Source organism: Nilaparvata lugens, chromosome 3, assembly GCF_014356525.2.
Source record: "Nilaparvata lugens isolate BPH chromosome 3, ASM1435652v1, whole genome shotgun sequence".
In the NCBI taxonomy this organism is placed as follows: Eukaryota; Metazoa; Arthropoda; class Insecta; order Hemiptera; family Delphacidae; genus Nilaparvata; species Nilaparvata lugens.
In genome coordinates, this window is record NC_052506.1 from 93,774,569 (window position 1) to 93,799,520 (window position 24,952).

The 24,952-nt window shown below is 34.9% G+C and overlaps 1 protein-coding gene across 26 annotated transcripts in view; it reads left to right on the top strand.

Annotated features, from left to right (window-relative positions):
- LOC111059276 (coiled-coil domain-containing protein AGAP005037) overlaps positions 1–24,952 on the top strand; it is a 346,739-nt gene that overhangs the window by 60,832 nt on the left and 260,955 nt on the right. Inside the window, exon 1 of one of the 26 annotated variants that reach the window (XM_039425119.1) lies at positions 7,316–7,361. The exons of the other annotated variants lie outside the window; for them this stretch is intronic. Within the exon in view, the coding sequence (XP_039281053.1) occupies positions 7,331–7,361 (31 nt within the window). The 5' untranslated portion in view covers positions 7,316–7,330. Of the gene's footprint in view, positions 1–7,315; positions 7,362–24,952 lie in introns of those variants that run through there. 26 annotated transcript variants of the gene reach the window in all.

Genomic DNA, 24,952 nt, shown 5'->3' on the forward strand with positions numbered 1-24,952 from the left:
TTTATTTATTTGGGTGACATACTTTTTTCTTACATAAATATTACGAATTTTTTGAGAATTATAATGAATTAATTATTGAAGAATTTATGTTTTAATAGAGTTGATATCGAGGAGGATCATTTCATTATTAGCTCTACTTCCCGATTTTTGTTTCTGTATGTTTGTAATGTATAATTATATCATGCATTTCACATAAAACTCATAATTCTTGAGTGTTTTCCTCCCTTGAAGTTCAGTTCGTTAACTGAGGCGTCAACTATTTTCACAATACATCCCATTGTTATATTTATTTTATTTATCTCAGATTTTAGAAGATTGCTCAAACTGTTAAACTAGGTCAGATCCTGGTAAAGGAAACAATATATTGCTGACGCGCCTTTTGCATTCAATTAAGTTGGAAATCATACAAAATTTCAACCCATTTTAAGAATACTTGCTCTCACACCAATACTGAAATTTCCAAGTGTAAAAATGAATTATAAAATTGACAGTAATATTGAATGAAATAGGCTAAGAAATTGTCAAAAAACCACAGATTTATTGATACTTAGAAAGACCGGTTTCGGTTATTACACCATTGTCAATCTCTGATAAACTCATTCAGATTCAGTAGAATTAGTTATAGGAAACTCAGGTTCACATAAACAAACGGAGATAGATGAGCTGTTTGTTTAAACCCGGAATGAACCTTGATATATGCGACCATGACCACATGTAATCGTAGATAAGCGTGAAAAGTATATTGACAAATATGGTGCATAATATGCATATATGTCTCTTATATTTTTTATCAATTTCAAGTCTACCATGTGTCAATCTGATTTACTATTAGAATTGATCCCGGTTCTTTGAATCTCATTCATAATTTTGCATCCTCGTTCCTATCTCAGTCTAAGCTAAAGAGCCGGTTTTCGAGCTCGGGATTTAGCTAAGTTTAAACAGCTGGAGTAAGAAAATTGACTTTCCAAAACTGGGCGGAGTAAATAGTTACAGCAAAATAAATCTTCATCCTCTCATTTCTATAATTGGAAACGTTTTTCCTAGACGAAATCAAACATTCCTGAATAATTCAAAATCGCTAAAACTTCACACTATTTTCTCTTTATTTTATTTTGTGTTCAATTTTATTGTTCTTCGAAATTTAATTCAAACGTGACTTTGACTATGACTACGACTACGCCCCGTCTCGGAATAGTCATTTGTGCAACTAGTGCGCAAAGTGACAGTTTGCTGCACCGAAAGAAACGTTCACGCACGAGCCATAGGCGAGGGCGGAATAGTTTCTTGAGTGCAGCAGAGGAACTTTGCGCACGTATTTTACATTAAATTTTTCCTACAGTTACCATTGAATATGAAAGTGGTTGATTATGGGTAGAATGATGGCTGAAATCCATCAAATGTTTGTCTGTATAATTTTGTTATTAATAACAACTTTAATTTATTTTAAACTTGATAATCTAATTGAATAATTTATCCAAATTAAAAATTAAATTAATCCAATTAATTTGAAAATTTGAATAAATCTTAATTTCTTAATAATTTTTAAACCAATCAATTTATGAATGAAGAAAATATTATTTGAAATAATAAATAATTAATAATATTCAAAATGTATAATTTAATGAGTTCTTATTTTTATTTATTTGAAAATCAGAAAAAATATAGATAGAACAAATTCGCACTCAAAATACACGCAACAATGTCAACAGCTGATTGGGATGGCTGCAAGATGATACGCAAAGTATTAAGAGTATGCAAAGTATTACTTTGCGCACTACGCACTAGAGCGGAAAAGTGATTCTTTGCGGCCTGCAATCAGTGCAGAAATGTCACTATCCAAGGTACATGTAGGAAAAGCTAATTTTCTGACTCCAGCTGTTTAAACTTAGCTGAATCCCGAGTTCGAAAACCGGCCCTTATAGTGAAATTCCAAGTAGTGCACCTCCAACCGTAACACCCAAATTTCTCAAAATTGTTCCACATGAATCAAATTAGCTAATTTGAACTCTGCTTTCCGCTGAACACATCACGCTTTCTATTTGGCCTCCTCATCGATTCAGTCACCTACCACCCTCTTGTCCTTTGTCAACTTTTCTGCTTAGAGGGATGCAATCCCTGCCCTGAGTGGCGTTATCTTTTCCACGAATCCATGAGTGTCGCCGATGTAATCGATGCCTGTGACAATGGCTCCCTTCTATAATTTATCGCTGTAAAACAGTACCTTCGTTTACTTTCTCCTTTATTCACTCACACTCTCACTTCCTCTCTCTCTATCTCTCTCTCATCCACTCTCAGTTTATGCCCTGATACACCATATCTCTCTTGCTACATACTGTCTCTCTGTGGATCTTCCTCGCTAACATTATATATCTTTTTCTCTTTCAATCATGCTTTCACTGTACACTATGCATTTATTGTGATACATCTCTCTTACTCTGTTGCTCTCAAATTTTTTTTTCTCCGCTCTGTCCCTCCATCCTCTTGTCTCTCACTCTCATTCTCTCTTTCGCGACTACAGTACCTTGTTGCAACTCCTGACTTGTCAAGATTTATAGGTTGCCGATAAATTACGGCTGAACCTAACCAATATAATACAATCATGTCAGATATTTCCGATTTGCATAGAAATAGCATTTGCTTTATCCAACTCTGTAACTCAATACTGGATGGTTTTAAGATTAGAATAGAAGGTATATAGAACACTAGAGGTGATATTGATGATTATTGGATCATGGAAGTCGATTATATCGTATCATTTATCGAAGCTGAGGTTACTGGATGATCAGTGGTCCAATTGAGAGAAAAATGTGGAATGTGACGAATGAAGTTCATCAAATTGTTATTTTTAACAATAATTCAAGATCATCGGCCTATTAATGAAATAGACATTATTTAAAAAGATCTTACAATTCAATCAGCATCAGAACATGTGAATAGTATCACGTATTTATTGATCGTGTGAGATTGGTGGTTCATTTAATGAAATCGAATTGAATCGAATTATACTATTAATTTATTGATATATCAATCAATGAGTACGGTATTGTTTGATGATACTGTATCACAACGAAAAAATCCACCTTCATCAAATACTTCTGCAGAATACTACCCATTCATTAATTCAGATATCATGGCAATGTTGGGAGAGTAACAACATGCTTTATCCAAAACTTTTCTCTCCAGAAAACTCTTTGAAACTACGTCGGAATATTGAAATGCAGGCATTCTTTCTAGTCAATCACGACCAATTAATGAATTGGAAACTTGCAAAATATTGATTTCAAATAATATATCAACAATCTCATCATTCCTATTTCAATGAGCAAAAATTAATCCTCTCCATTGTAAAAAAGTTTCCTTAAAACTTGAAACTGTTATGACCTACAAATTATTTTAACTAAGAACTGAAGCTCCCTCATCTTACTGTTGATTCAGACCGACTCAATGATAATCCTATTATATTGAACGAGCAATTTGTGTATATCTGTATATATTTTTATATTTGGTTATTTATAGTTGTTTATTTATGTCCAACGGATCTCGAAAACGGCTCTAACGATTTTCACGAAATTTGGAACATAGTAGGTTTATGATATAAAAATTCGATTGCACTAGGTCTCATCCCTGGGAAAACTCGCTGAACGACATTGAAAGGATAATAAATTCATCCTCGGAAAAACAGCTGAGACTTCCGTCGTCTGTGGATAATAAAAAGGTGCATCTGTGGAAAATCAAAATATCTCATCCCCGAAATTCATAAGCTGACGTATAGCCAGCTGTACAATATAAACACGATCATTTTAAAGAATTGTGCTCTGTTTATCAATAAATAAAAATGACGAGCGAAGCTCGGTGTCCCAATATTGATGATGATTAGAACTCTTGTAATTCAATATAACAAGTTTAAATCTTTCATTTTCATGAAACTTGTCACCGCAAGTTTTAGCTGCGTCATCCCAATCTACCTTCACATCCAGACTTCCTCCAGCACTATTCATGCCCTTTACATTTTCATGCTCGTTCTAACTAACGTCTTGTCTCTGGGCTGGCTGGTTATGTGTTTAAACTGCAAGTTGACCTTTTAGTGGGGTAGCTCACTGTAAATAAGTCGCTAGCTACCCGCTCCGCGCTCCGAACTGATTCTGACATGAATGTCATGCTACACTGAATTATTAATTTATGCTTGTTTAATGTCGTATTGCTCTCTCTTTCTCTTTCTATCTCTCACAAAAGGAGTACACATCGGTGAAGTTCCATCTCCACCTCAGTGAATGTGTATTTGTAAACTTAACGTTCTCTGAACATACTGTCTTTCCCTTCTCACAGTCTACTGTGGAATGACGTTTCAGCGTTCGCCTCAATGAATACAAATACATTAATGATGTCTCTCAAAGTTCGTATATGCCAGTCTAGATGGATGGCTACATGACACCAGGGTGAAATTTAATTGATGGAATAATGAATTGAATTTCAGATGGATGTGTGTATAAGTCGTAGTAATCGTACTAGATTGACGTAACCCCTATAGTCTCACATTATCGAATTGGGTCGTTTGATAAACTGAATAACCTATATCTAACCTCATTAACCCTATATTCAATTCAATTCAAACTCAATAACCTCATATTCAATCCAATTTGACCTCTTTAACCCCATAATCAATCCTATTTAACCTACTTCACCTACAATAATAATAATATCGAGTGACCTGGCTGGCTCAGGTCTGGTGTCAGAGTTTTCAGGTCGCAACTGATCAATTTCAGGGCCTCGGACATGACCTAACGACTGCTTTTTAGGCAGCCGGGACCGACGGCTTAACGTGTCCATCCGAAACACGGGAGTGGCCTACAATAGTCTCTATATTATCTATGATTTTCTTATAATCAATGTCCCAGCTTGAGTGTTAGGCCTACATTAACTTCTTATAGTTTCTCCTAAATAAATTGTCACCTTCATCTAGTATCAACTCCTTACTCTGAACTAAGAACGTATAATTTACATTCCAAGCCGATGATTCAATATATTCTAATGTTATTGCAATAGGTTCAATATTGAGAAGTTTCTGTGTAACATAGAGTTGTTGTAACAAGTATCACCATAGAATAAGTAAACAAGACCTGTGGTATAAGTTAGTTAGATCCAAGGCACCTAGAATTCATTCCAGGTACATTGGTTAGATCTGTGGTATAACTTACTATAGTGTATATTATGAGTAACAGTACCCATGGCCTATTTGTGTTCTATGCTGCAATCTTAGACATACTTGCCAAATATTGATAGTAATATTTTGGAAATCAATACTACCGTTTTAATTGTTTTAACATCTACATCCATTCTAGGATAGATTTGTTAGTATGCCGATGTTAAATATAATGAAAAAAAAATCACTATTAGGCGGAGTTAGGACTTAGTCCTCTCTACCACTCAACCTCGAGTGTTACCCGGTGATATAGAGTCTGGAGCAGTTATTTATATTCGAATTGATGTATTCATGTGAATTGAAAAATTATAAAAGTGACCAGATCAGTAGAGAAGTTCTTCAAACGCGAATCTAGATTCATAGTCAATCTATATTATTTTATTCTTGTTAATTTGTAAATAGATATGAGCTATCAGCTCAATAAAACAGTTATTTTCATTCAAATTGAAATTCAACCCAATTCATTCAATCTGAATTGATTGATTGAATCAAATTAGTTTCATTTGATTTCGTTCAAATTCATAGTAACAACAGATGAATTCATATAAATCTAAAAATTATATGGGGGACTAATCGAATTGAAGTTGAGTTCTAAAGGGGAATCTTTCCCCCAAGGCTGGGCATACACAGGTTAGACTAGACAAGACAAGACATGATCGGACAGTTTAGTCACAATTCTACAGTTGCTTTTGACGCAACTCACACTGATTAGTCATTGTAATTAGACATGTCTTCATAAGCAAGTATTGTGACTAAACTTGTCTGATCATGTCTTGTCTTGACTAACTGGTGTGCGCCTAGCCAAACATGACCCACAATACCACAATATTGATGTTGATAAATTGACCCATAGATATGAGACTTTCGCAACGAATAAAGCTAGATACTAAACTTCTCTTTTTATTTTATATTAGTGGATCTAATGAATCTATCTCTTTGTTGGAAATTGTTGCCATTAGAGTCGTCCCAACTCTCAACTTACTGGGCAACACCCATCTGTTTTTCAAGAATCTGCTCTCAATATTTGATGAAATTGTGGCAGAGTTTCACATTGCAACACCAACACTGAGTTAGCATCTGAATAATTGAAAGAAAAGTCGCGTCGCTATCTCCAGTAACTGAGCACTGATTATTGATTCAGAGCTCGAGCACGTTCGAGCATCTCATTCCTCCAACTGTCGATAAATAACTTTCCTATCTGTTGAATCAGTTATAAAAGTTCTATGAAGAGGGAATTATCGGATTTTTTTTCGCAGTAACTGACTCACTTTCACGCGAATAAAAGTCAACGAAAATTCAGTTTCACCTAATTGGTTGTTGCTTTCCGAAGCGATAATATTAATTGCTCTTCGTCATCATCATCATAATCAACATCATCATCATCATCACCATCATCTACAACTGAATTTAGAAAGGTGAAAAGTAATGTTTGCTTCTGAACTTCTGATTCGGCAAATTATGTTTGTTATAGAATATTCATATCACCCGTGTAGTCTAGTTGAAAATTTCATCAATATGAAAGGCAAATTGGAATTTCAAAAATCATTCCTTTTCCAAAAATTGATCACAATAAAATCAGTTGCAAAATCACTTCTAAAAGTTGTAATGATAGATTTAAAATGAAATTCCGATTGATTTTTTTATAGATGAAAATGAGTTACCTCATTTTCACAATTCATAAGTTTCTTGACATTGGAGAGGATAAGTCATCTGAAACTACTTCCAAAACATCTCACTGAAATATTGGAAAATACATTCCTCCCTTTTCTTTCACTCAAGTAAGCACTGTCTAATGTTTGTTTGGCATTAATAGTTATTATATGTCTCTGAGCGTCGGGCTATAGCTCACATCCAAACTATCACTCATTCTATTAAGGTTGTTTCAAGGTCTATTTAAGAATCCTCACATGTGAATCTCTCCTCTTGAATCCTCTCCTTTGTCATCACATTCCCTGTTTTTTTTTTTTTAGTTTAATGTAAAGATTCGATTTCATCATTTGTGAAAAGTGAGTAACAAGTGTGCCTCTGTGAAAAATGCATATCAGGCTTTGCTAGTAAGCTAGTGTTTGTGACCTACTCAAATAGGTAACCTGGATATTCTTGTGGAGTAACCTTGACGAATGGTTTATTATGTTTGTTTGGAAACACTGTGTATCTCTAGGTAAGTTATACTTTCAATTATTATTATATAATTTATACTAAGCTTGAGTTGCTCCAATTCAATTCAATTGAATTTTTATCGTCAACGAAAAACACTACAAATCAAAATAATATTATAATCAATGAAAATTGTTTCATCTCATAGACTAATTAGTTCCTTGCGCTCATTATTATAATGAGAAACGGTACCAGTTCCTTACTATTGGACTATTGCTGTTTACAAGTGTTTCATATTCATCGATTTTCAGAAATTCTTTGTTGCAGCAGGTTATTCTAAAATTGAACAATTTATTCCTTGTTTCTAAACCAAACGATCATGTGATTATACAGGCATGTCCAGACGGGAGGGAGTAATCCATCAATCAGGGGATTGCCGAGGGGCATCTATTGCTCCCCTGGGATACTGCAAACAAATTTATCTGCGGCTTGTAATTCTTCAGGAGCTTTTTGGCTTCAATCACTGGAGAATACAAACTCTTGTAGAGGAATGGATAAATCTGTGCGCTCATTGGAGTTTATCTTGGAGGAAAGGGCTGAAGGATTTGGAGTGGGTCTAACATTTTTAATCACTTTCTACTTTTGTGGAGATTTATTACTTTCACAAACATAATCCTGAATAGGGAATGGATAATGTTGTAGGTATTATAGGAATTGTATAATATTGGATGTAGATCTTAACAGTGAAAACACTTCACTTATATGGGCTACTTTTGTACTAATTAATAAAAACTTCTAGTACCCTAACTTGTAGTTCAACTTGAAAATTACCTAAGTTATGGTCGAAGCTAGTCGTTGAAATATTTTTAAGTTTTCAATAATAAAGGGTACTACAAGTTTTCATATTGTTTTTATTAATCTTAACTGTGTTGTATACCAAAATAATAATTACATAGGCTTGTGTATAGACGTTTTGATGAGTAGATCAGGATGGGAGTAAAATTGCAATACAAAGTCTTTTCCAAACCGATGGTGAATTTCGTATAGGTTCATCCACTATACAGACTTGGAGGTTGGTCTTCATTTTATAAAATGAATAGAGGTATTCATCCATTTATCCACAAAGGCAACATTCTAGAAGTGTTTCAAGCTTAGGTGATGATGATGAGGAAATGAATGATAATACAAACTTCTCCATTCATGATGATTTCATGAATGCCGAGAAGTGAGAGGGAGTATTGTAACCACAGTCAACTATTCACTGTTACCACTCCTCACTACTCTAATCAGATCCATATTTTCTTTCATGAAAAAGGACTTGCTCAAATCATGCCGTGGAAATAACGTTCCACTTATCAAACTGTTCCATACTCAGTATGTTTGTGCACGAATTTATGGGCCAGTCTGAGCTTGTACAGCAGGGCCTAGTTGATTCCATTTCTTATCATAGCTACAATATTTCAGCTCCATATTAAAAACGCTAAGGCCGTAATGTTTCTTGAGCGCCTGAGTGAAAATTTAGAGGATCGTGTTGCCTCATAATTTCGCGCACATAATTTATGCACATTGATATTAGGTGTTGGATGTCGTGCAACTAATAAGAAGTGCACCTTCCCTTCTCGCCAAACCTGTTCCTTCTCCTTCCTTTCCTGCATAAACCCCCTCTCCACCTGAAGCGAAGATACTTGAAGCACAGAAGAAAGAAGCACTACTGGTATGCTTATTCCGTGCTTGAAGCTTTTAAAACGCTATTAGGTATTATCGCCTCACGGAATAATTAATAAATGCAAGAAAGCACACCTGGGTCCGTATCATATTATTCAATCAGGTTCCTTGGTGCTTCCTAGAGTATTTCGTCTTGTCGGCTCAGAAGTATTTTCATCAGACTGTTCAGGGAAAGAGTTAAGCTGCGTTTATACCAAAGTTATTAACAAAATGTTAATAACTTAATCCTTATAGATTCTATTAGATTGAATATAACTTATCAGACACATGATGAACATGTGTGTTTGTCAAGTTCCGTTTAATCTATTAGAATCTATAAGGATTAAGCTATTAACTTTTTGTTAATAACTTTGGTGTAAACGGAGCTTTAGATTTTCTATTCAGTAGATCTAGATAAGCTTTTTTTGTCTCATCGTTTGAAAAGTATTTCTATCAGGTCTTATTGGAAAACTCTTGTTTTCACAGTCGGTAGATTCTTCATTGGATAGAAATACAATATTTTAAACTATTGTTGTATTTGAATTAACCTTTAAACTGTTGTCTCGTTTGTCTCCAATTAGAGTACATAGAATAGTGTATGAATTATTTTTCTTCAAAATGAAGAGTTTCAAAAGCAACTCCTTATCAATTTTACCTAAAAAGTACCTGAAATAAACACCAGAATTTATAAAGCAACTAGGTAAAACCCATTATGCAAAGGGTCTTAGAGCCAATGCTTTAAGGGCAGGTCACACCGAGCTCGCGTCCGCGGCGGTAGCGAAGTCAAAAAACTCGCCTTCCATGTTATTAAGTTGTGCAGGTCACACCGAGCTCGCTACCGCGGAGGTAGTACCTCGGCGGTAGTTTCACTTCGCGAGCCAGGCGAACTTTTGAAACGTCTCCTAGTGGGAGTACCGCTAGCGGTAGTGAGCTCGGTCTGACGTGGCCATTACAATGTTCATGCATAGGTGATACTTTATGTATTTTTTCTTTAAGGCTATTTTTGATATAAATAAAAATATAAATCTCAGTACCTTTTAAATTATATTGTCACAACATGTTTCGGACACTAATGTCATTTTCAAAGTGATACTTGATGTCTTATTGAATCTTGATATATTGAATCATTATTATCTTAGAGGTTCAGAATACTTAAAGATTAAAGAATACTTAAAGATTAAAATAACATTGAGTTTTCACAAATTACGGCTAAATCCAGTGTGGCTTCCGTCAAGCTCTGAATACTGAACTCATGCTTTTGAAATTTCCATTATAATTGTGGAACGGCAAACGTCTAATTAGTTGGAACCTGTGAAGGGTGGGGGGAAAGTACTTGGGAGAGATTGAAATAGAAAATGATTCAATTAGGTGGAAGCACACCGTGTCTTTAGTGAGGGGAAGATGAAGGGGTGATCTGGAGCCTCCACTGTAGCTGGAGAAGTGTTCTGTATTTGGTGACTGTTGCTTAGAGAGAAGGAGGTGGGGAAGCGCAAATCGCAGCGATAAATCAGGTCGGGATATGACGGAAATTAGCACTAATCTAAATGGCGGAGATGCACTGACTTATAAGCAGGCTGACGTAATCAGACAGCCGACTGACTCAGCCAATAAGAAGCCGCATTTCTCTTGTACAAATTGAGGATGTGTTGTAACTTATTGGAAACTGTTGAACAGATGAAGATAATAATTATCGGACAAATGGTTGATGTAATATGAACATGATAATATTCAACAATGAAAAGTTTAATGAAAAACTGAAATGTTGGAATGATTATAGAACATCATCAATGTCTCTCATTCCCCAGGCGGCACTTGGTCCATGGAAAAAACTACTTGTGATAAACTATTGATTTTTGAAATTATTTTGAATGATTCAATTAAGACCATTATTCATTTTTTACATCATCATTGCTTCAATGTAACTCGATATGTATATTCTTATTTAATTTCATTTCATTTATCCATAGACAATAGATACAATGCAGGTAAAAACAACAGGCATTCGCCCAAAACTGCTTTAAACCTTAATTTGGAATACACAGTCTAGAGGTTATGTAAATGATAACTTGATTCACACACTATCTGGAGTCCAAAAAATGTATGTACTATAATAATTTTGAATTTATCAGATTCATTTTTTACATCATCTATATTCAAAACTTTTTTACATCAGCTTATAAAGCTGCTATGATTTTTGTATAGTTTTCTTTTTCTATAATATTGTGAATTCGTTATTTTGTGTACTTTTCATTTTGTGTTATTTATTCTTTCATAATAATACATACTATGTGTCTGAGATTGGAATTTTTTTAACAAAGTTTAAAATATTTTATTATCATCTTATACTCGTTTGACTACATGCTTTGATATAATTCATCCGTTGATTTGTTCATCTGTTGTATTCACTTTCATAGAAAGTGCTAGAAATTGGACTTAATGACCGTTAGGTCATGATCGATTGCAAATCCACCTCAAACTTAGTTCATAATAATATTAGTGTCCATATTAAATTATAATCTTTTATTGTTTTCAGGTGAGTAAATCATCACACTCTGATAATATCATGACCGTGAAACGGTGAGTTTGTTGATACCTAATCATTTTCCCATATACTAGTTTTAAAATTTTACATTAAAACTATATAATTACACGATTATCTCAAGTTATAGTCCAGTCCCATACCATAGAATTAGTTAATAAGTGCTCTGCCATTGTAATAAATTAGTTGAACTCTACTATCACTATTCATAATTGAATGTTCTCGGTACTCTAAAAGATTGAAAAAAAACTATTTTATTCAATCCAATATAATAAACTCTAATATATCTAATACACTCTCTTACAAGATTCAAGTGAAATAAAAATATTTTAATATAAAATAAGTTAATCCAGTAGGCTTATGTAGGCCCTACTTCTTGACCTTAACATCTTCACCACTTTGGACTCCACTGTTACAAACTGCTAGGTCAGCAAGTCCATTAAATGTGTGACCCTCTTTGTTGACGCCGCTGCTCGTGTTGAAGTAATTTGCCCCAAATTAATTACACCTAAAATCGCCTAGACACGTGCGGGCGTGCTAGTGTGTAGTTTTGAGATTATAATTATTATAGTGAGCTGCCAACCTTGTAAGTTCATGGTGCAAAATTTTCACGGTTAACGTGGTATGATAAGGATGTTGTCAGGCATGATCGATAAGGGGGCTGGGAGTGGTATAGGGTTGACAGGGGGGCAGGAGGGTTCCTAGGGGGTGGAAAGAGGGTAGGCACGATCACGTGCCCTGTCTCTGTCTGCATTCTCGACAACATTCCTCTTCATTAGCTTGCGCCGCTCTAAGCGGGGATACAGTCTGCCAACTTATTTATCATTTCAGGGTTCTCCGCTCAGAAGGGCTGTTGTGGGAAAATGTGCATGCACACATACTATACTGCCTCTGATACCCGGGGCAACTTCACATTGTTTCACATCCATGAACTAGTTTTGCAGCTTAGCAGCTTTACCCACTCAACACTGTCACTGGGATGTTGTGGATGGATGGTGGATTATTTATCTTCGGTCGTTTTTATCGTTTATGCTCCTCAAAATGTTCTATTCTGTATTTTTAAACCACCAATTATTCTCAAGTCAACAATATGTTTGGATAATTTATAGAGCATGACATTGTACGCTATTTTTCAAAATTATAGAAGAAATAATATAGTAGAAAATAGTAATTATAAAGTATTTTTGATTTGATTTTGATTTGTATTCATGGTTTGAAATACAAGTTGAAAAAATACATCATTATTGACGTAGCACATATTTTCAGTAATCAATATCCATTTTTTTCAAATCAGAGAAGCTTCAATGCTTTTCTTAAACTTTTACCATCTTATCTATATCTAGATTGTGTTTTATCTAGTTTTTCAATATCAAAATGTGAAATTCTCAGTTTTTGTTGTTTTCAAGTAAAAATGGATTTTCCAACTTTCAAAATGTAATCTAAATTTGGGAGAGAAAATAGTACAAGGAGTATCCTTAGTTTTTCTCTCCCATTCAGTGCTTTCTTGTAAAAATAATAAAATAAAATATAGACTCATACTGAGTTCATAGGTGGGGAAAAAATAAAAGTTTAGAGGTGCGTTTTAGGTTTCATATTGTCGACATATTTTTGAACGATTTGTTACTATGCTAATCTCAACTGAAAAACTAGCTAGGGTATTGAAAATTGATTTATTATCTTCCCTTTCTCCCGTGAAGCAATGGAAGATATACAAATGGTACTGAAAAAATAAATATGATGTTGAATAGCATGTCGTATTATGATTCAGACTTCCATACAGATCAAACTAATATATTAATCCTTTCCTGTCTAAGAACTAATGTGAAAGTATTCAAACCTTTAAATGAGAAAGCAGATATAGAATTATGATATAGAATTGCTTTCTCAGACGAGAATGACGACGTAAATCGAATTTAATTACTCGGGGTAGGTCGAAGATTAAAATGAAGCATTTAATTGGAAATTGGAGTCCACTCATGTGAACTAAACTTTGTAAACTTTTGTTAAATGAAGAGTGGCTCAATTTGAGTCTGTTCTTTTGCGAAAAGTTGTGATAGCTTTTCAGAAAGTAATCCACCAATCACAGAATATTTTCTATCTTTGGTGGCGCAAGGAGAATCGGTTGATATTCCCAGTAGGATCGGATGCGTTAATTGATTTCCGAATTTGGATCCAAGCCAGAACAAACAAAAACAATTGATGCCTTTACATTTCCTCGCCCAATCTCGAATTTGTGAGATTTCTCTCTCTATGTAGCTTTTCCTCTCGATCTTTTCTCTCTGTAAAAAAACACTTGATTTTTTTGTACTAGCTCTGTAATAACTAATTTATTCCACCACATGTGAATATTTTGCTTTTCTGTTTTGCTGATCCTACTGGATTTCTCTACTGTTTTGCTTTATATTATTAAATTCTTGAATAATTTTTTCTCTTGAATATCGATATAATGTAATCATCTTTAGATTATGTGTCAGATTATATATTCAGATTGAAGGAGAAATATCATTTTCTTCTTCTTCTTCTTTTTCTTCAATAGACAATCAAGGATTAGTCTATAGCCTGTTCCGACTCACATTCAGCTGCTATTTACGAGTTGTTATGTATAATAATATTTTATTCATATAATATAGAAAACTTTTACTCGAGAAATATTATAACATTTTTTAGGAACGCAAAGATGTATAGGTGAATAGAAATAAGATCTCTAAACACTCAGCTACACCTTTCTGGTAAACCTATGAATCAATTTTCAAATTTTTAGTTCAGTTCTCATCGTTGAATACATTTCTCAGGCCAATAGCATGAAATTGATGTACAAGTGGCTGAATTAGTAATCAATGGCTCCAGAACCGAGAAGCTTGGATTGATTAGTCGCCATTTTACCTTCTTGGCTCTCTACCAATGGGAAGCAAGCAGATTGAGACGTCACGCCCAGCATTCAATGAGACTGCTCGTTGAATTTGGGGCGTGGCTTACAATAGAATACCAACTCCCATACTTTTCGGTGTTGTGAGTTAGTTCTACCTTTCTCCGCTAGAATTATTTTTCTCTAGAAATCTCGAAGTTTTCAAACCAGTTTATTCTTTAAAAAAATTATAATAATTATTATGAAGCTGCTTCGTGATAATACAGTGCTCTAGCAGTTGAAATAATAGACCTGCTATGGACTTTTCAAATCTGCTTTAGGAGAGTAGCTCCAACTAGAGTAGTTTTGGAAAAATATTGGGCCTGGTGTCGCAAAATTTCAAAATTTGCCTGTAACCTTATTTTTGAAATCGTGTTGATTCAACTACATTGTTCGTATCAATCAAATGTTGGGAAACTAAGTCTTCCTATTGAAAATGGATTATTTAAACTAATTGGATTTCAGAGTTCCAAATGCCTGTTTGTTATATTTTCTTTTAAGCCTTCCATAAAGATCTGATTATCTATCCTATTATACGATAGCACGTCCAGAAAGTAAGTTCCGTTTCAATTTATATCCCCTACAGCGCTGCGATCGCAGTTCCGCACATTCGCGGTAGACGCTCTGTATCAAGGAGAAGAAACGTGCGCCATTTGGAGATCGCTTTCAGCCACGTACGTTTTGTTGTGCTTGTTTACAATGTCAGTGTTGATTGAAAATCCCGCCGCTTGTGAAATCAGGTCTGTGATTCGTTTTCTGAATGCAAGGAAAGTGTACCCAAGTGAAATTTATCGGCAAATTTGCGATGTTTATGGACAAAGTGCGATGAGTGATTCAATGGTGAGAAGATGGGTCCGTCTGTTCAATGACGGACGTAGTGATGTGCTTGATGAAGAACGAAGAGGGCGTCCATCTTTGGTTACAGAAGAACTGGTTCACGCGATTGATGACAAGATCCATGAAAACCGAAGGTTTACAATTAGTGCTCTCGCTATGGAATTTCCCCAAATCTCACGATCACAAATGCATGAAATTGTTACCGGAAAACTGAAATTTCGACAAGCTGAAAGAAACTATTTCCAACTGGTTGAAGACACAGGCGGCAAATTTCTATGAAGAAGGCATACAAAAACTTGTGCCACGCTAAGACAAATGTCTGAAAAATTTCGGTAGTTATGTGGAAAAGTAGTTCAAGAGTTGTAGAATTTTGTGCCATAAATAAATTTTCTGTATCTGTACACAATTTAATTTTATTACCAAACGGAACTTACTTTCTGGACCTACCACATATTAAGCGAGCAATTTCTGTATATATCTGGTTATTTTCATATCTGGTTATTCATGTTTTACGGATCTCGAAAACTGCTCTAACGATTTTCACGAAATTTGGAGCATAGTACGTTTATGATATAAAGATTCGATTCCACTAGGTCTCATTCTCTGGAAAACTCGCTGAACGACATTAAAAGGATAATTCATCCTTGGAAAACAGATGATAATTTCGTCGTCTCTCGATAACAGAAGATGCGTGTGCCTGTGTGGGAGAGAGACAGAATTATTTGCAGCTGTGTAATCATCATCAATCAGCGAGAAATTTTATCTAGCTAGACAATTATTTTTAATCGATTTGATCAACGTAATCTGATTTGTTGACATGACACATGATAATCCTCCTAAACTAGAGTAGATCATAATTTTCAAAGTTTATCATTAATTGACAATTTCAAGTGATTAGTGAGTGTTATTTTGTTATTCAATTTGGTTTGTATATAATCTAAATTATAATTTTTTTGTTTTCAAATGTTTGAACAGAAAATTGTTCCTGAATTCAAGTGTATGGAACATAACCTACTTTCTGGACTATTTTTGTGTATAAATCAAAATTCGGAAAAAAACAGTTTTGGGCTGTGCCTGTTAGTACTTCCCAATCATTTTAAAGAATTGTGTTCGGTTTATCAAAAGTCAATAAATAAATAACGAGCGAAGCTCGGTGCCCCGATATTTATACAAATATAAGCAGATTCTGCTTCTAAGTCACGAATATAAAATTCACGATAATTCCCAAACATTGAAATTTTTTCAGTGTGTGTGTGATTTCACATAGCTTATAATACCCCAATCGGATAGACCTGAATTATTTATTAGGGGAAAGACTCCAATTTTATCAATTTCGCTCTCTTCCTGCAATGCAATGCAGCCAATACTCGCTGTACTTTCAGCAATATTTACTCCAATATGCAATAAATTGCATAAAACACGTTGATTTTCGCGGCCTAACGGGCTTTGCGAGTTCATTGAGAGTCCCGGTGTATTAACGGTGACACCCAAATAAAATGGATGCGCTCTCCCGAACAACAGTAGGTTGTCCTTCCCCCCCCCCCCACAGGACAAAGCCATTTGTCAAAATTTTGACGTTATTTGTTTTCGCGCCCATCGAATTTTCTGTTCTCCTCTCCATTACCTGCACACCTTCCTCTTCAATTCTGTCATAGGTCTACTCAAATATTCATATGCAGTATTGATTTCACAACTGGTCAATCTTTTGTAGTTGGTAATACGCTTTAGGCTTTATTCACTTCCTGATCCTCTTACACTCATTTGCTTTTTCCATCCAATTTTATTCAATCTTACTTCATTTTCCATGTTTCCATTATGTATATTCACCCTTCTTCTCACTCTCTCATCCTAAAAACTGATATTACGTGATTTCCATGCCTGCAATAATATTTTTTCAACTATCTTTCCCTCATCATTATCATTCATGAGTGTCATCCCTGTGACTAGTATCCTTGATATTCTTTCACTTCCACTGTCGTTATTCTTCCATCTTCTATCACTTTCCACCCTTGTACACATCATTATCCTTTTATAATTACTATCAGCTTCCTCTTTCTCTTCTAGATGCCTTTTCTACCATTACTCGTTTCCCTGTCCTCCTCACAACATATTTGCTCTGTTTACTAATTCATATAATCATCACCTACTTCCTATATTTTCTTTTGATTCCTTTTATGAATTCTTTATTCTTTATTGATTCATACAACAAGTACATCATCAAAAATGATAGGGAGAGAAAAATAAGGTAACCTTGTGCTATTCTATCCTATTTTATCCTCTATAAATTGACCATCAGTTCATGTGTGGTGCTGTATTGTCTTTGTCAATATAATTCCCTCTTTATATCAAGTCATCTGCATTTTTCTCCTCCCCACTCCATTTTTTTACTCCACTCTATTTTCCCACTTTTTCTCCTCTTCCGCCTCCTATTCCATTCATTTTTCTTGTCCTAATCCTCTTTTTCTTTTTCTCTTTCCCTCCTTTCTCTTCCTCCTCCTACTCTCCCACCCAACCTACTCCACAACTTCAACATCCTTCTTATACTCTTCCTTCTCCTCCTCTTCCCCCCCTCATTCATCTTCTCCTTCTCCTTCTCCTCTTCCTTCTCCTCCTCCTTCTCCTACTACAACTTCTCCTCCACCTTCTTCTCCTTCATCTCCACATCTTTCTTTCCCTCCTTCTACTGCTCCTCCCCCTTCCTCTCCTCCTACTTCTCCCCCTCCTCCTCCTCCTCCTCCTCCTCCTCCACCATCACCACATCTTTATTTCATTCCTCCTCCTCCTCATCCATCTCCACAACTTTCTCCCCTTCACCACCTCTTCCCTCCTTCCTCCCTCATTTGCTTCTGTTCATTTCCCACTCCCCCCCCATTCTTTCATCCCCCTCCATTCCCCTCCGCTCTTCACCCCACCACACCCTCCATCATTGTACCAGGTGCTTCACCAATCGAAAGATCGCGTTTCCGATGGATTAATTAATATTTGGATTTGGAATGAAGCCAAACCTAAACAACGCAATTGTCGAACCATTCCCGGCAAGTGATTGATTGTTCACCGTTATAGTGATTGTTCTCAGTTCTGTGAATTTCACATCCCCTCTGCCATTCGTTATTTGCTTTTTCACATCCTATAGACTGCTGTGTGCATATGGATTGCAGTATGTAAGCTTGATAGACAGTCTGAGTGTTGAGTGCATCACACGATCACACACATCGTGTTGGTAACACAAAACAGTTTGAACATAACCCTTATAATACCTAAACTGAGAGTGTTTGTAGAGTGCTCTGTATGATCCTGTTATCTCCCATATCAAATGATGTGAATGCTACTTATATTATCATGTGTTGCTAATGATAAGAACAACTCAACACCGGAAATGTTTTAGAGTAGATTCATTGTACTAAATAATACGAAACACGACTTCACAATATTACAATAATTCATTGAGGAACTAATTTCCTTCATGCAAGTGAGTATTGGATTCACCCACGAAAAATAGACAGTCGAATTCAAGCTGTAGAAATGAGGTTTCTAAGGAGTGTATTATTTGGCTGCATTAGAATTGATAGAATCAGAAATACTGATATAAGACAGGTTTTATCGGTTGCTCCTCTGCATATAAGAATGATACAAAATAGACGCACTGGTGCAGTCATTTGAATAAAATGCGACTTGAAGTCCAAAACTATAGACCTACTGGAAAAAGAGATGTAGAAAGGCCAAGAAAGAGATGGGTACCGGAACAGGTTTGTTAATAAACCTAATCCCTGTAGTGAAGATGATGATGATAAACTGATTTCCGTTGTTATAAATTATTGTTAATCTCTAGTGGATTAAAAGTTTGAACTTAAGTTACTATAAAATTTCTGAAAAATAACTACAGAAACAGATAGGAAGTATATGTTCTTCAGTAAATTCAAGGTCAATCACTTTCACTACTATGACTTGGAAGTTGCATTTCGGTTAAGTAGAAATACAAAAATATAAATAATTTCTCAGATCTTCCAATTTTGAAAGCATACAGGATGTATGTGATCTTGTTGCTATAATAATAGTAAGTTGCTTATACCAGTAAGCTGAGTGTATATATCTATTTATCTCATGTTGTCCATTTAGTACAAACCAGCACAACATTGAAGGTAGATCAGCAATCACTCAGAAAAATTTAAAAAAATCTTCAATAAATTACTAGAGGGAACGTTTCCTAAATTAGTAACTGAGATGCACTTAAATTAGTCAGAGTGCATGAAGATTGCAAAGTCCATACAAATTTATGTTTCTGTTGTCTCTGTTATTGATGTATTACTGGTGACGGGATATTTTGGTGATTGATTGGATTTAAGGGATTTGTGGCTTTGGCTTGAGTCCAAAAGAGGATTAATTTCTAGAAGTAGGTTTTCCATTTCAGTTGTTTGTGATCTTTGTTGTTTGATTTTGGTTGCCGTCCTTGATTTTAATGTTGTATCAGAATCCGTTGCAGGTTATAGGAATTTTCCATCTCAGTATCAAAATTATTGAAAAATGTGATGAACAACTAGAGCTTTTATTTATATCACATTGTGTACAAATACTCAACATGAGGGAAGACACAACAGGCTCATGCCCAAAACTGTCCCATTTCCAATTTATACTATACAGTTCAAATCAAAATGTTAATACCTTATGTCACTTTCACTTTTTAAAATACAATTTACGCTCTTGAATACTCAGATAAACGAGAAAATTTTGAATCAAATAGATACTATCATAGTTTAAAATCTTTTCTTAAAAAAAAAAAAAAAATTGAAGAATTGTTTCATCACTTATTTAATATTGTTGAGTGGTTTGAAGAATGACTCACTCATGTGAACTTCTCCAACACAAACACAACTTCTTCAAAGGCAACTTCTTTGGTGTTCAAAGTCTGAAGGCATCCAAGCCGAGGAAATTCCTTAAGGATAGAAAATAAAAAGAATATTGTTCTTGATGTTAATCTCCCTTGCCGTTCGGAACTTTTGAGGACTTCTGTAGCGATAAAACTCTTTACATTTGTACCGAATCAACTTTTCTTCCCCAAATAAAAACTCTTTCTCATTTCTGTTCGAGGAATTGGCTTCACTCTCTCTTCCCCCTCACTCTTTACTCCACTCTAAATAGCGAAGTTCTTTCAATTTTGCGATTCTTCAAATGCCTGTGTTCACCATTCTATAACATTTTCCATGTTTTTATCTCGCTCCATAGAATAGGAATGATTTTTCGTATTTCATTGAAAAGTTTCTCACAACTGTTGAATTATACGAATTATCTCAATGATGCTGGTACTCTTTTACTACTATTACAATGCTCCTTTCACTGAAATGGAAGGAATTTTGAATACAGGATTTCTGGTTTGTAAATCATTGGTTAATAAAAGGTATTACAATAATATTGCCACTTTTGTCAATAGAATACAAATATAAACTATTGGTAAAATAATAAGATATATGTATTATCTCAATAGATTCTCATCAATTGTCTTTTATTGGATAATCTATTGAAGAGTAGACCTATAATTAGAAATATAAATCTGAGTACCCTTTTTAAATTATATCGTCACGACATGTTTCGGCTACTAATGCCATTTTCAAGTGGTTGGAAAATAAATCCTATTATATTAGGCAAGAGATTTCTGTATGTCTGTTTATATTTTTATATCTGGTTATTTTTATATCTGGTTATGTGGTTATTTATGTTCAACGGATCTCGAAAACGGCTATAACGATTTCCACGAAATTTGGAACATAGTAGGTTTATGATATAAAAATCCGTTTGCACTAGGTCTCATCCTTGGAAAACTCGCAGAACGACATTAAAAGGATAATTAATTCATCCTTGGCTGAAACAGCTGAGACTTTCGTCGTCTGTGGATAGTAAAAAGTGAGCGAGTGATTCTGTGGAAAATCAAAATATCGCATTCCCGAAATACATAAGCTGACGTATAGCCAGGTGTAAAATATAAACACGATCATTTTAGAGAATTGTGTCCTGTTTATCAACAAATAAAAATAATGAGCGAAGCTCGGTGCCCCGATATTAAATACTAATGCAAGATTCTTATTTTTGATCATATATGTTAGTATATTCATATGATTTTATAAACTAGTACTGTAATTTTATAAACTAGTACAGATTCCTGCAGTTGATAATGGAGAGCAAGATTGAAGGAAGACGCCGGCCTGGAAGAAGGAAACATCCTGGTTAAAGAACCTGAGAGAGTGGTTCAACATTGACTCAACATCTCTGTTCCGAGCTGCAGTCAATAGAATCCAAATTGCATTGATGATCGCCAATTTCCGTCGCGGAGCCGGCATATAGAAGAAGAAGAAGTACCGTAAATTTGCATGATTCTATCAGAAATACGAATTTTTGATGTTCTTTTTCTATTGAGTTAAATTTATTATTTTATCTCTATTTAATTTTGCCGCCGCATAAATATGAAATTCCTCTTGTATATAAAGAATATTTGAATATTTCATTTTTTAAATATTCAAAAATAGCCTTAAAAAAGACAAGAATAGACCTATTTTCTATCTATAGTGAGGTCTACGTTATAATGACAGTATTTGATCTACTTTGGCTTTGCTATCCTTGCCTATCATTTGACAAAGCCGGTGTTACTATCATTTACTAGGTCCACAACGATGCCAATTATGATTTTGACAGTGTAAAAATATAATTAATTAATGCAGAGGATCGGCATTGCTATTCTTCTATCTTTATCCACTGCCATTATAACGTGGACCTTACTATAGTGCTAGTTTTATTTACCAGAAGTATTCATTTATAGACACACGAATACTGGTTGCTAAACACATTATATAGAACATCAGCACCGTTTCCAATGCTTTGCCACCATTACTACTTCAGTTCTTGAATAATATTGAAAAATAATTCAATACACCGATGAAGCTATGTATATTCTAATCCTTGAACGAGTGCAATTCGGTGTTTTGTATCGTAAAATGAAAAAGTGCACATGCTCTACCGTGTCGGTATGAGGGGTCAGGGGTTGAACATGGGGAGGGAGTAGGCCTGTCGTTATAAAATAATGTTGAGGGAGAACTTTTATGAAGTTTGTTCACTGGAGCAGAGCCCATTTTATCATTTTGCTCAGAGAAAAACGTGGCCGGGATAAGCGGGTTAGTGAGTGAGGGAAAATGGTGAGGCCTAGTGAGGTGAGGTTAGGGCGTTGTTTTTTTTTACCTTTTCAAGGGATGAAGTTGTGAGAGGGACAGAGAGGAAGATAGTAGTGAGAGGTATTATATAAAATGAGCAGAGAAGAAGGTATAGACCATAGAGAGAAGAGATGATGGAGAGAAAGTTGCGGTACGGTGGAAGAGTTCAGTCCAGTGTGGAGTAGTTTTGAGTTTGAAAACGTTTTTAAACAAGTTCAACAACATACTGTATAATACTGTATAATGTACAATATGTGCAAATGTACAGTAAACTATACTGAATTGCTATACAGAGTATATAACAATTCGGAGCTTCATATTCGCTTCAATTCGGAGCACAAAGAGTATAAAATATAGCTAGAATATATAATTCAGTATAGTTTACATCAGTTTTATGTTTGATAACACTACAACAATCATCACTCATCGTTCCAATGGCAGTGTGGTAGTTTCCCATTTCTCTGATACAATGAATTCCCGTGATATAATTCTGAGTATTGATGTGTATTGAATTCAACGCAGAAATAAATATGCTCACTAGTTTCATTGTTTTTTTTATTCTAGATTGAAAACTAGAATTTTCTTTCTGGGTTTGAGGGAATTTCGTTGGAGATCTTTTAAAATATTTCTTTCAATGTTCGTAGACTATTTTGATTAGCTTGAGTGTAATTAATGTAGTGCAACGGTATAAACCAGTTTATCATCTTGACTGGAATTAGGTTTTGCCATCCAAGTCTTGGAGGATGGTATCTGAGTTATAGTCAGTACTCCTTATATTGTCGATTTGACTACAATTATGGGAATTTTCCTCGAAATTCAAATCAAATCTAGGTAATCAACATGCAGTTTTCACAATATTTGGGATTCATATTTGAAAATAGTATTCCGTACGTGTTTCCAAGAGTGATATTCTATCTGAGATTTTGCCAAACACTTGAACCATTTATTTTAATTTGACAAAGTTTCTGATATTTTTATCTGCAAAAATAAATTCACAGTTTTATTTATATTAAAACTACTATACATATTTTTTATTCATTGTATAAAACACTATAAGCATAATAAAACAATATAAAATCTTATAGCACTCTTTATTAAAAAAAAAAACTTTCAAATAGTTTAACAACTAGTTTCGGTGATATCACACCATCGTTTATTTTGTTTTATAACCTGACGATGGTGTGATATCACCGAAACTATTTGTTAAACTATTTTAACGTTTTTTTTTTTGTATCTGAGATTTTGCCAAACACTTGAACCATTTATTTTAATTTGACAAAGTTTCTGATATTTTTAGCTGCAAAAATAAATTCACAGTTTTATTTATATTAAAACTACTATACATATTTTTTATTCATTGTATAAAACACTATAAGCATAATAAAACAATATAAAATCTTATAGCACTCTTTATTTAGAAAAAAAAACTTTTAAATAGTTTAACAACTAGTTTCGGTGATATCAAACCATCGTTTATTTTGTTTTATAACCTGACGATGGTGTGATATCACCGAAACTAGTTGTTAAACTATTTTAAAGTTTTTTTTTAAATAAATGGTGCTATAAGATCTTATATTGTTTTATTAATTTAAAAAGTAGCCCATGTCAAGGAAGTGTTTTTACTATAATCATAATACAATTATGACATTGGAGGAAAAACTAGGCTGAGCCTGTACTATTTCTCTCCAAAAATTTTGATTCTATAACTATAGTTAAAGTTCTTGCAATGAGATTAGACAATATTTCCATTCATTAGTCCACTGATATTTTAGAATGTATTTTTCTTACAAAATTTCTGTCCAACATCCTTATTACTAATCCTTCAAATAATTATCGATTCACTTTCCTGTCATCTTAATACTATTTCATCACTTTTTTATTGCGAAAACACTTATTTAATATTACTAATCAAACATTCAAACTTATCATCATCTATTCATATGGATCTTGAAGCAGCTGGAGTAACCCTTTAGGTCACCAGCTGCAGCAGCCCTTAAGGTCACCAGCTGCAGAGCTGCACATTTTCTGTCCGGCTGAGGGGTGGGTGGGGCGTCGGCTAGACCAGCGCATGCGCACAAACCACCCAAATCGACCCGAAACTCGTCCTATATTGCGCCCTCTTAGCCCCCCTACCCCACCCCCTGACCCACATGGGTGGACCTTCAGGACTCAGGAGTTGAGTCCTGAGTTCAGTTTGAGTTGGGTTGTTGCCGCAGCCGGGTCTCCGGGTTCTCGAAAGCCCCCCTAATACACCCCCCGCTTCCGAGTGGGGGTCAACAGCCCCTCAGTCCTTGACCGCCAACTACTACTAAGCCTCGCGCACTCACGCACGCACACCAGGCAAGTGATTGTCACCCCCCCCCCCCCCACCAACAACCACACTATGCGACAATGTGGCCTATTTCAAACGTGCAATTGAGAATTGTTCTATTATCACTCTATATAATTTCTAGATGACACTCTTATTATAAACTCTT